The 13,172-nt window shown below is 32.6% G+C and overlaps 2 protein-coding genes and 1 non-coding gene across 3 annotated transcripts; 1 reads left to right on the top strand and 2 right to left on the bottom strand.

Annotated features, from left to right (window-relative positions):
* The first annotated feature begins 2,279 nt into the window (after positions 1-2,279).
* On the top strand, positions 2,280-6,150 carry LOC133335346 (fork head domain-containing protein L1-like). The gene is made up of 3 exons (XM_061543630.1): positions 2,280-2,635; positions 5,104-5,359; positions 5,620-6,150. The coding sequence occupies exons 1-3, from the start codon at positions 2,280-2,282 to the stop codon at positions 6,148-6,150; spliced, it is 1,143 nt and encodes a 380-aa protein (XP_061399614.1).
* A 3,312-nt stretch (positions 6,151-9,462) lies between these two features.
* On the bottom strand, positions 9,463-10,939 carry LOC133335380 (large ribosomal subunit protein eL28). The gene is made up of 4 exons (XM_061543659.1): positions 10,799-10,939; positions 10,327-10,426; positions 9,788-10,030; positions 9,463-9,599 (listed from the first exon to the last, which is right to left on the bottom strand). The coding sequence occupies exons 2-4, from the start codon at positions 10,417-10,419 to the stop codon at positions 9,522-9,524; spliced, it is 414 nt and encodes a 137-aa protein (XP_061399643.1). The 5' UTR covers positions 10,420-10,426; positions 10,799-10,939; the 3' UTR covers positions 9,463-9,521.
* Positions 10,508-10,583, bottom strand: LOC133335391 (small nucleolar RNA CD11). The gene has a single exon (XR_009754523.1). It is a non-coding gene; the product is annotated as a small nucleolar RNA CD11 (small nucleolar RNA).
* Positions 10,940-13,172: the final 2,233 nt, after the last annotated feature.

Genomic DNA, 13,172 nt, shown 5'->3' on the forward strand with positions numbered 1-13,172 from the left:
TAAAAAAAAAGTTACATTCATAGGTTCGCGTATAGAAAATTATTACGTTGGAGAAAAAGAAATAAATTAGGCCGATCGTCGAAAATGTCGATAAAATCGGAGAAATGATTGAAGTTGACCGGCATGTTAGCAGTTGTAACATCGCCCAGGAGCTAAAAATCGACCATAAAACTGTTTTATGCCATTTACACAAAGCTGGATTCAAAAAGAAGCTCTCAAATAAGAGAAAAATAGAATAGAATTTCCATCTGCGAAGCCTTGGCCAAACGGAATGAGATAGACCCATTTTTTCAACGGGTGGTGATTGGAGATGAGAAATGGATCACTTACGATAACCCTGTGCGAAAACGGTCGTGGCCAAAGAGCGGTGAAGCACCTCAAACCGTGGCCAAATCAGGACTAACGGCCAGGAAGGTTCTGATATGCATTTGATGGGACTGGAAGGGGATTATTTATTATGAGTTGCTTCCATATGACCAAACGCTCATTCTCTACTGTCAACAACTGGGTCGTTTGAAGATAGCAATTGACCAGAAACGGCCAGAATTGGCCAACAGGACAACGCTAGACCACACACATCGCCAGAAACTTCTGTAGCTTGGTTGGGAAGTTTCAATGCATCCTCCATACAGTCCGCACTTTGCACCAAGAGATTACCGTATTTTTCTTGCATTGCAAAATTTCTTTAATGATAAAAAATTGGAGTTTAGAGTTTTTATTTGCAAATAGAGAGCAGGACTTCTATGAAAGTTACCTTTTGGTATACTAAAGTTTTGGTCTTGGTCCAATATTTCGCGGTTTTCACAAACTCACAACATAGTTGTGTAGGGCATAAAAAGAGTCCCAATATCTAAAAGTGATAGGAATACAACATGTTTGCAATATGTTGTTAAAATTCGTATTCGACAGCCAAATTCGACATTGATCCATTATTTTCGTTTTTTTGAACAGGACATTTTTAATGTAAATTACCTTGCACAAAAGGTACAAACATAAGACCACTAAAAATGTTGACCTGTCGCATTTGTAGGATTTTTTTAACAAATTGTGCGTCAATATTTTTCTACATGGTGGACCCACATTTTAAATATAGTTACTACATGCTCGCATTTCAAAATGCGATGGTGGTCTTATGTTTTACTTGTTTTTTTTTCATACATCTAATCTTATTCCCTTTGAAATAGAATTTTCCATTTCTAGGATCGTCATCTCTAACATAGAGAATTTATTTTCTTGTACTCCTCCTTGAGAAGTGAAAGTTTTGATTATAAACAACATTTCTAAAACAAAAAAAAAATGATTTTACGACTTTTTTATGATTATTTTGCCAGAACCCTTTTTTATGATAATTTCTTGTTTTCCTTTTGATTCCATCTTTTTGTCTTGTTTTTGTTTAATTCTTTGTGGTTTCATGTCCCTATTTGTGTAAACGATTCCAAGACCAAAACACTCGTGCCTCCTTCTCTAAGTGCCTTGGCTGGGCCGATGATGTTTGTTGCCGCATCAATGTTCGCCGTTACAACAAAATCAATATGTGAACGAACCGATCGTCGCAATGTTTTTGTTTGGCGTATCAACAACAACATTTCACATTTTCCCTTGGATATGAGGCGAAAAAAAAACAACGATACATTTTACGACTTTTTGTCATCTCAAAAGAGCAACAGAACGAAGGAGAGCAACACACATCATCATCGGTTGGTTGGCCATGTGACTGTCCTTAGTATGACGACATGGTGGGGGGAGAATGAAAATGTAGAGCAACAGCCACACAAAAGAATAAGATCAACCCACTGCAACAACAAAAACAAGGCATAAAAGTGTGATTTTTGTTTACATATGAGCAGAATGGGATGGAGATGATCTCCGAGGAGCGCATCTTATGCTCATGTGTGTTAATTCAACCCATACACACACACTCTCACACCCACATAATGCACGGAGCGAAACAAGCATTTGACTATCGGAAAGGAAAACGGATATTTGAAATGGTTTTTCATTTAGCCGTGGGCGAGCAAAGACAACGAATCGGGAAAAACTTGCGGGAATATAATTGAAATTTAAATTTTGAAAATTTACAAATTCAATAATTTGTGACAAAACAAAAGTGGAAATTAAATAACAAATATTGAAAAAAAAATTAATTGAAATTTAAAATATTATAAAATAATTAAAAACGAAAATACAAAATATTTTTAAATATATATTCAACCAAAAAATTCATGTGAAAAGTGTTTTGAAAAAATATAAGGATATACAGTTAAAAATTACCCAACACAATGTTACCCTCACCATATTACCTAAATCTATCACCTTTAACGGCAAGTGCTGGTCCACTATTACCACGTAACGATTATATGGATGCCGGTTTGACGCATGGTCCTCCATTGCCAACAATGTTAACGGATAACAACTCATCACCGTCGGTTTCACCAAATCCATATTTCTACTCGAATATGCATCCATTAATGGCAATGCCCAATAATATGTGGTCATATCCATGGTCATTTCTGCAAAATACCCATCGTCCCGAAAAGCCACCATTTTCGTATATTGCTTTGATAGCCATGGCCATAAGTAGTGCACCAAATCAACGCCTGACATTAAGTGGAATATATAAATTTATAATGGACAAGTAAGTGTAAAAGGAAAAAAATAACATAGTCTTTAGAATCGGAATTAATTCTTGCTGAATATCCCTTCGAATATACGTAAAAGATTTATTTTTATAAAAATATTAATTAATTTTTTTATGAAAATGTCGTGTTTACACATAAAAGGAAATGGATTCTAAACCTCAAATAACAGTCCCAGCGGTTATCAATTCCTTACTACGTGCTGTTTCGATTTATGGTTAAGCGTTCGTTTTAACACACAAACCCTGTTTGTCTTAATGTTTATAAAATAGTTTTGAAATAAATATCGAATTAATTTACATTTAATAGTTTAAGATGCTATCGAATCATAGACAGATCAAATTTTCCTCACGAAAACGTAGAATCGGCATATACATTTATTTTGCACTCAGGTTATAAGTTCCAAATGCAATAACACTGGAATTTCAAACATTTGTGTCATTTTTTATTGAATGAAATAACACCTTGATCTTCAATATTGATCGATAGTGAATCTTCTTCGACTTTTGAAACGGGTAAATCCATTTTCCTCGATAGCAACCCTTATCGATTGATTTGATGATTGGTATTGTATAGAAAATTGTTAATAGCAATATTTCAAAAATTAATGTTAATAAGATTCGGACTGTGTGACACAATCTTTTCAATATTTCATTGAATTTCAACAAAACCAATCGCATTTAAATATGCCTGAATTATTGGGAAGTAATATTAGCTGGCATATAATTTGTATTATGGCATGGGTATATCCGACGCCATGCAGTGCCAGAGGATATGTTAAAGGTTATATCACCAATCGACGCCTTTATATGTTATCTGTCCAGAATTTTGCGACTATTCACTAAGGAGTTATTGGCGATAATATAAAAATGGTCTTTAAAAATTTAATAAAAAATTGAAGTTTACTTTTATTTACATTAGCATGCTTTGATAATAAAATTTAAATATGTTAGCCTCACTTTCAACCAAATTAGCTGTAATTTGGTATTTTAAGTTCACCTTGTGTAGCACATATTCTTACCAATAATTATCAATTTTGCTCTACTATTTGGTATAGCCCCCATATAACAGTACCCTCCTAATGATGAATTTTGTGAGATATTGTCCGCGTTTTTCAATGTTTTTGTAATCTTTATAAATTTAAAATATTTGGAATATTCCACCATATTTTCAAAATGTGTAAATGCCTTGAATTTCAGATTTTCTATGGACAAGAAATCCGAATAGCCGAAATGTATTTATTTTACCACTTAGGTGGTTTTTGTTGTCTCCTTCTATATATGTGCCTTTATGATGTATAAACCTTTCAACCCAGCATAAAGGGACCAACCCCCTCCGCCTATTCTTGGGTTCAACAAAATTGTATCTTGAATTCGAACGTACATTAATTCAAGAATGTCCCTATAAAATTTTGAGTGAAAATCTCAACAACTCTTTAAGTGTATGATGCTAACACAATAAATCTTAAATCTGACGGCAAGAGTGATCTCAAACTTCAAACGCGTTTATTACATGTTTTTATGAATGTCGGGCACGAGAGCTCAAAAATTACTAATCCAATCGGTTCCAAATTTTGACACGTTTCTCTGTGTGCATATAGTTATCGTATAAACTAGGATAAATCCAATCGGTGAAAATCGTCTTTTTTACTTAGATCGTGGTCAATAATAAGCAATTTTCAAAAAAAAATTTTCAAACAAAGCTCCGCCATTTTTTTAAATTTTTTTGCGATGCCAATACTCTTCCGATGTCCAGTGTGGAGTTACCATGCCTGCCATGAAGGATACGGACTTTTCTTTAATCACAAAAAAACGTCAACAAAAAATGTTTGTAAATTATTTTTCTTCTATTTTAAACCTTCAAATATATATGTATTTGCAAAATATGTATAAGTGTGATAATTAATTTTTATTTGTTATCCCTTTAGGGCATACAAAATAAAAACGAACGGAGAACCGAAATACATCACAGAAATTATTAATTTATTTGGGTTTGAAAAGGATAAAAAGATACAAATATTTTTTAAACCTAATTTAGAATTTTCAGAAAATGCCTTTAAAAAAAATTTTATATATAACTACTTTTTCGCAACATTATCTCTAACTTCGGCTGCAGATTTTGTTATATATTTTCAGTTATTTATTTTATTTTGTGATGAAAATTGCACGGTAGGAACGTTTTATGATAGTTCATATCATAATGGAAATAATCGATAAGGGTAGTACTTAATTTGTTGATCACAATCCCATTTTTCTACCCTATTGTAGAATATCGCTCCAAATCCATTCTATAAGTATTTTGACCTTTGACATTTTCTGATATAATGAATAAGTAAGTCAACCATTTTGAACCAGCGGTTCAAGAGTCTTTTATTAGTATGGGATGGGATTTATACTCATAATGTCTTAAAAACACCTTTGAAAAATTCCACTGAATTCTAATTTAAAAAAACACGGTTTCTTTTCAGATTTCCCTATTATCGTGAAAATAAACAAGGCTGGCAGAATTCTATTCGCCACAATCTATCACTGAATGATTGTTTCGTTAAAGTTGCACGCGATAAGAATACGATCGATGATAACGATAGCGCCGGCAAAGGTAGCTATTGGATGTTGGATGCTTCGGCTGGTGATATGTTCGAACAGGGCAACTATCGCAGAAGGAGAACGAGAAGACAAAGACAGTGTTTGAAAACTGGGACATTATTAGGTGAAAGCTTTAAGGTGAGAAAATAATAAATTAATCACATAAAATTTCAATTATGAAATATGCAGAATTGCTGAAGTAGAAGTGCCAAAATGTGTATTTCTTTAGGAAAAAATTATATTTGTATCAAATATTAATTTACTTTCAATGTAAACCTAGTCTTAGCGACAATTTGCTTTTTTTAATGTGATTACAACTTTTATATCTACCGATATTTACTATAATTTTATATTTAAATTAATAACGAACATCATTTTCCATTGCAATTTCTTTTCAGGCCTCCGAACAACAAGGCAATTTAGCTGATCAATCCTCTGGCAGTATAGAATCTATGTTCAATATGAATTCATCGAATTTATGTTTGAACTACACAGATCGTATTACCGAAATGCACCGACAATATTTAGCCTCAATTGCACCATTTAATATACTTTTCGGTAATCCATCTCTGGCCAATTCTTCGTCCTCCAACAATTGTTCATCCCAACAACTGACAGAGGAATATTCGAATCCGAATTATGCCTCCACTTCAAATCAAACATGTCATGTTCCCGCCGCCCCTGCATCACACACAGGTTCAACGAATTCTTATGCAGATGTCGAGTCATTAGATTTCTCTGGTGATGCCCTATCGAACAGTAGCTGTTCAAGTGATCGTATGTTAACTCAGTCACCGAGTGCATTTACACCCACCTGTTCGCTGATGAAAATCAAAAAAGAAAAATCTCCCACACCAGAGCTGCAAAGTACCACCGCTAATAAAAGTCCAACTGCCTTTAGTATTGAGAATATCATAAGAAAAGACTGAAGATAAAGGGCAGACCGATGGTATGGAGGACAATAATTTGCTTCATCTCGCAGTACGTGTATTTAAAACGTGTGATACTAAGACAATATTTACCAAATAGAATGTAATGTTATTATCTTCAAAAAAGAAATGGTTTTTGTACTTTAAGTTTTAAATAAAAAATCGAAAACAATTGTTATTTATAGAAAAACTATTAGTCTGTTCAACTACTGCAAGAATCTACTACTTTTTACTACGATAACGAATTTTCCTTTATGATATCGAAGAATATAGTAAAGTCTAGTAGATTCTTGCAGTACGGGAACAGACCATATATCTATTTCGAACATACAGGAATGTACAAAATTGTCACTACGACAAAAAAAAATTTCTGTATTAATCGAAAAAAATTAGTATATTCTTGCAGTACGAGAACAGACCAAGTATGTTTATTGTTTTTTTGGGTAGGACTCCATTATTCGTCGCATGTAAAAACGGCCTTAACATTTAACAGCCTCATCGCTTGGTGAGTGTTAAATGCTAAATAATTGCAGGTATCAAAAAGATTGGCATGATTTCTTTAATTTTTTATACCAAATAAGTAATTGCTACCACAAACAATTACTTATTTGGTATAAAAAATTATTTTTAAATTATTTTATTTTATACCATATGTGAATCTACAATGATTACACCCGCGGTAACCTGTTGACAGACTCATTTTATATAAAGTAATTGTGTAATTCGTAGCGATTTCTTGGGATGGGATATGCAAATTGGTATGAAAGGGGGAGAAACTTATGGGATGACCTAATATTTTTGTCTGTTTGTCGAGTCTTTATGCATTTTGACAAAATAGTTTATGAAGAAATATCCAGGGGCATGTTAAGAATAAAAACGCTAATACCCGAAAATGTTTGTTTAAAATGTAAATAAAATCAGAGATCCGCACATAAAATATATATTTTTATTTTGCTATAAAGAGATTAAAACGTTTAATATTGTTCGCTCTGTTGTTATGATATCGTAACAACTCTGAATTTCCCAGGGGCATCAACAAAAAATTTAGCTTAACAAGGAAGGACGAACATAATAATTTCAAAAATGAAAAAAATCAAGAATATGTTTTTTTCTGTTTCAGTCATTCCTCAAGTGAGAGAATAATTTTTTATTACACTCTGAAGGTCTGGCTAAGTTAGCTTTTCCCAAAAATTCCATAATAAAATTTCGCGGAAAATTTTTTTATCCGTGAACAAAAAACATTGTTTTTTGTTTTTCCATCCAATTTTCGCGGAAATCAATCAACAAAATCAAAAAAATAATCAAAAATCATTAATTTTGGAAAAAATTTTGATGAAAATTAATAGTATAACAGCAAAGACATAGAAACCGTAAAGACTCGACAAAATGCATTTTGGCAAAATAGTTTATGAAAAAATATCCAGGGGGAATCAAGGTTAACAGAGGCATGTTAAGAATAAAAACGCCAATACGCGAAAATGTGTGAATAAAATGTAAATAAAATTAGAGGCCTGCACTCAAAATATGTATTTTCATTTTATAAGCTTAAGATATAGCATTAAAAACGTTTAATATTGTTCTCTCTGTTGTTATGATATCGTAACAACAGAGGAAAAGCCATCTGTTGGAAATTGCTTACGTATCAATTGTCCTATCTTTATACTTTTATGTCTTTGATAACAGTTTTATAACAATATAACAGTTAACGGTGCCGCCATCTATTGATTGTTATTCACAATTGTAATGCAGGGTTCGTTACTTTGATGGTTGGTGCAACGAATAAATCCTCAACTAAAAGAAGATAGATAGAATTCATAATCGCTATACAATGTGAACATATCGACATCTATGGGATTTGGCTGAAAACTAATGGGAACGTGGTGCATATGCATGACTTGAAAACGTTACGTCGGCAAGTAACTCATTAGTTTATACTCAAACCATCAACGACTGACATCTACAGTTTTCGTTGTTATGCTTTGATAGTACACACAACTTTACAAAATTAATGATAATATAATGTGGCACATCGAAAAATATATCATTCAAAAGGAGTTGACCATCTATGGAGAGTTTCTAGAAGAGGTTGTACTATACACTCTGTCTTCGGATTTAAAGTAGGTTTGGCAAAATATTACCATGTGCTAACAATGAATTATATCTGTAACCCATTAGATTATATTTACAGGTTTGTAAAATGCTGACCCTTTGTGGGGGAGGTACCATAATGGAAGGAGAGATAAACATAAAAGTTTGTATCAAATTGGATTTTCCGTCCTCACTTTTCAAACATGGACTAAATTTGGACAAGAATATTATGATGTGCAAAGTTTGGATGAAATCGGTTACTCCCTTCGAAAGGTATTCGTACACTAGTCAGTCAGAGTCACACAGACAGACGGAGGAGTGTATATACCATAATTAGCAATAATTATGAGAATTTAAAAACATGGCCAATCGAGAACAGAACATTATATGAATTCAATACGCTATGCAAAATTTCGTGTAAAATTTTTATATATGTATACATGTTTATATATGTATTGTCAATATGGAATAACACTTTAGATTCCCCTCGAATCATTTGTGCAAAATTTATGACGATCGGCTAAGTAGTCGCTGAGTTATTTGCATTTGAATCGAACGATCTTCCGAAATATAGTTACTGTTTGGTGCTGGGCACCTATTGCCTGAAAATGAAAAACCACATAAAAATGGATTTTTAAAAAACGGCAAATTTTCTTTCTTTCATTTCTGCTGGTTTGTAGTGAAAATTATAGTCCGATTTTTAATTTGATATGTTGTGATTGTTTTTATGCACAAATATAACGTAATTTAACTTTACATACGTACACAGTTGCTGTATGAAGCAAATATGTTCTTTCCATTTCTATAAGACCGATTTTTGTCCAGAACAGCATGTATATTTCGGAACATCGTTGAATTCCAATGCAAATAACTCAGCGCAAACATATCCGATTTTTATAAAAAATATATACCGAAAAACCAATTTCTTTTTTGATTTTGTTCAATAAAAAGCTTTAGAAATCGAAAATTTGAGTAAAAAACTTTTTTTCCTTGTAGGGGATTGAATTCTTTACGGATACTCATGATCGGATTGACTGATTGTAAATGACTTTTACATGATGGTCGTTTACATCCGCACAAGCACATGAAGACATCGTATTGTAATGCTCAAGTACGATTAGACTACCTCCCCTGATCCATTGTATGAATATCCCAATGCACATACAGATTATACCAAATTAAATTAACCCCACATGCATTAAATAAATACACAAAATCATGAAATTTGTTGTTGGATTTTAGGTTGTCTATATTTTAAAAAAGGTTCTTTAAAAGCCTAACATTTATTCTGGTTTCTTGGCTTTCTTGACTTCAGGAGCCTTTTGGGAGCGCATCACAGCGGAGGCACGACGCAAAGCAGCCTAAAATTGAACAGAAAAAATTCAATTAGTACATTTGTTTTACAAAGCAACACCAATACCATTGATCGTTTTGGAGTCTGTCAGTTAGAAAGATTTAATCAAAACTCTTCAGCGATCTTGGTTGGTAAATGTAGTAAATCATCATGACTGATTAAATTTGTAAAATAACATTTTGTTCATAAACTTACTTGAGTCAAGTCCTTGCGGTATTTGTTGTCGGTCAAAAGATTTCTCAACTTCTTCAAAGACCTTCTGGGACCAGCCTTCATGGTCACTTTGACAGTGCTCTTGGCGGGACGTTGGGCGTATTTGCCCTTCTTCATGACGACGGTGAAGCCCTTTTTGTCGGCGGCTGGTACAACACCGAGGGTCTTCTTGTGCACGATGCCACTGTAGCGGTAAGAACTGACATTGGTCAAGTTGTTGGGCTCCTACAATATTTAAAAAGAAACCAATTTAATATATCAACTAAACTTTAGCATTAGTACATGGAATATATTGGAAATGTTGCATCTGTGCTCAGGTTTGAGAAGGATTATTATCACGTGGTAAATCAACTATCATTGTGAATTCAAAAAAGCATCATTGACAAACAATAGCAACATTTCCCATATCACCAAAGCTAGACACCGAAAATGTTCATGAAAGTAATCAAAGCTCTATATTCGTTCAAGAAAATTGTCAGCATCTGCCTTCGGATTAAGATTCAAAAATATGAAATACTTACAGTGCTGAATGGTTTCTTGATATCACGCTTCTTCAACAAAAAGGCATTGTTGTTGCGGACGATCAACCAGTTAAGGTGCGACGAAGTGGCCATCTCAAGTCTGGAAAAATAAAAGAAAATCGAAACATTAGTTCACTGCCCCGTAAATAACATTTGTAAAGCAAATTGACAAGTTTATTAAATTTCCATGTCAGTCTTGGGTGATGAATATAGTCTTCAAGAACTCTTCTGCCTTTCAATTCATCATGGAGAAATTTAATAACTTTTCCTTAAAGAATTTTCATTGAAGTTAGCACGTGTAGAATTTTTTTCGTAATATTTACCATGATATTTAACGTTGTTTTGCAGCAGCATGCTTCAGTATTTAAGTCTTATATAAATACTAAGTGTGTGTTGATTGAATTTCGTTGGTATCGACAAAATTTTACACGTGTTAACTCAACAAATTCACTGGAGTAAATAAAATTCTCACCTTTTGTCGGGCACTGCGATGACAGAAAAGAAAAAGGAAACATCATGGCGGAAGCAATATAGCTATTGAATGAAGTTGGTTGCAGTTGAAAGAAACTTCAAAACATTTTGGGAAGTGTTCAGAATGTGATGCTACAGGGTTGTATTTATTATTTGTAGATGAATTTGATTATACTTTGATATCAATTGCTCTTAACTTTTATAAATTAAGTGCATAATTGGAATGAATGCGCTTTGCAAATTCAAAATTTTATATACTACATAGTTGTCACCGCTTTCTTTCATGATTACTTTATATATATATTGCAAAATAATCTTGCTTATTGCAATTATTAGTCTATCTTTAAAAGCATTAAGGGCTCCGCACAATGATCGTGTTAGACATTTTTTATATCGCATTATTTCGAAGTGCAAAGTACATCAATTTTGGGCATTGATGCTATTGTTTCATTCTGGTTATTGCATTTTCGATAAAAGAGCATTGTCAAATATAATCCACGCTATGGAATTGACATTGACAAATAGCACGAATAATGACCCAATGGATCTATTCTGCTTATACTTTCCATGATGCAATAATAAGATGATCTATCAAAACCATGGCATAATTATTCAAGGTAGTCTCATTTGAGAAATGGATAATGGCAAACCTTTTTAAGATGTTCATTCAAATATAATATCAAATTTTCATATAAAATAAAAAATAAATTATTTAAAATGTTATGTATGTCGATTGACATATTTTCAACAAATTAAAAATGTATATTTTCTAAGGGTGCAAATTGTTATCAAGATATAAATATGGGTGCTACATATAATAATGGGGTTTAGATGTAGGGAACTTCAAAATATTAACAAAAAAAAAAAAAAAACAACTATGCACGTGTGGCCTCTTCTGCCAAAAATAAAATAAATATACACAACAAGTGTTTGTGTTTATTTGACATTTTTTCAACACAAAACTAAAAACGCGAAAAATGAAAGAAAGGTTATGTTTTCTTCCCAAAATCCAGTAGGGAATACCATAAAATGTTTGTTTCATCCATAACCATGAAATTACTTCCAGACGAACGTGTTAAAAACTTTATTTTCATTTCAATTAAACTTGAATATATTTAAATTTATTTTTAAGGCACATCCATTGTATTCAAAACAATACGCACACATACACAAAATATGTATTTTGATTTGATGGAACAAGCCACCTTGAGAAAAAATTGTAATCAGTTGGTAGCTGTGCCCTATTACTTTTGTTATTGATGAAACAAACATTTTATGGTATTCCCTACTGGACTTTGGGAAGAAATCATATCCCTTCATTAATTTTTCGCGTTTTTAGTTTTGTGTAGAAAAAATGTCAAATAAACACAAACACTTGTTGCGTATATTTATTTTATTTTTGGCAAAAGAGGCCACACGTGCATAGTTGCTTTTTTGTTATTCACCTCAAGCTGCCCTACCTTGTAATTATTGTACCATGATTATACCATGGGTGTGCGTACATTTCAAAGGTAGACATTTTCATTTAAGCTAATTTTTGTCAAAAGTAAATTTATATAAAAAAATTGGAAACATATGACTGCATGAGACTACCATGTATAAATATGAAAAGTATAAAAACCATCTGTCTCGACCATCTGTCAAATTTTTTCATAATATATTTCACATGGTTGGTAACATTGCACATCAAATTCAAGTACAAATTACGCACTTTGACAGGTAATCGCTAAATTGATTACCAAGGCCTATAAATAAGGATTCAGGATCCATTTATGTAAACTAAATATACAATTTATTATAAAACAATAATAATTTGTTTAAGCAAATACTTCATAATAAGGCACATCCAGCGCCTTTTACGTTTAGAACGTAGAAAATCGATTTTGAACAGATTTGACAAAATACCCTAGCTGCTACATCAGTTGTTATTATCGGGATGAATTATATACTTATTTTTTAGATCTGTGTTAAAATAAAACGTCTGGTCTGTTCTCGCACTGCAAGAATCTACTAGTTTTTACTATTCTTGTCGATATTAACAAACATTTTTATCTTTGTAAAAAATAGTAAATTTTTGCAATACGTGAACAGAACATTTCTGCTTCTTTTTACTCAAAAGAACCAGAATCTGTTGTTGTTGTAGCAGTCCTATTGCTTTTACAACGGGCTGAGCTGACAGACGTTGGCGGAGTAAGACTCAGGTCGTTTCGCTCGTAGACCGACCCCTCTTTGTTTTCGTTCGGTAGTTTACAAAAAGGCAAATAATTACCACGAATGTAATGGGAACAGTCGCAATTTTTAGTAATTTAATAGCATATTTATTTAATAATTGCGTAGCATAATATTGTGTTTTTATGCGTCGTTTAAAAAAATTT

This window comes from Musca vetustissima, unplaced genomic scaffold (genome assembly GCF_032173495.1).
Source record: "Musca vetustissima isolate MV318-11 ecotype Yass unplaced genomic scaffold, APGP_CSIRO_Mvet_v1 utg7685, whole genome shotgun sequence".
Lineage (NCBI taxonomy): Eukaryota > Metazoa > Arthropoda > Insecta > Diptera > Muscidae > Musca > Musca vetustissima.

Coding starts and splice junctions, on each gene's coding strand:
- LOC133335346 (XM_061543630.1), top strand. CDS start 2,280: ATGTTACCCTCACCATATTACCTAAATCTATCACCTTTAACGGCAAGT. Junction 2,636..5,103: donor TATAAATTTATAATGGACAA/GTAAGTGTAAAA, acceptor GTTTCTTTTCAG/ATTTCCCTATTATCGTGAAA. Junction 5,360..5,619: donor TATTAGGTGAAAGCTTTAAG/GTGAGAAAATAA, acceptor ATTTCTTTTCAG/GCCTCCGAACAACAAGGCAA.
- LOC133335380 (XM_061543659.1), bottom strand. CDS start 10,419: ATGGCCACTTCGTCGCACCTTAACTGGTTGATCGTCCGCAACAACAAT. Junction 10,031..10,326: donor TCAAGAAACCATTCAGCACT/GTAAGTATTTCA, acceptor TAAATATTGTAG/GAGCCCAACAACTTGACCAA. Junction 9,600..9,787: donor ACCGCAAGGACTTGACTCAA/GTAAGTTTATGA, acceptor GTTCAATTTTAG/GCTGCTTTGCGTCGTGCCTC.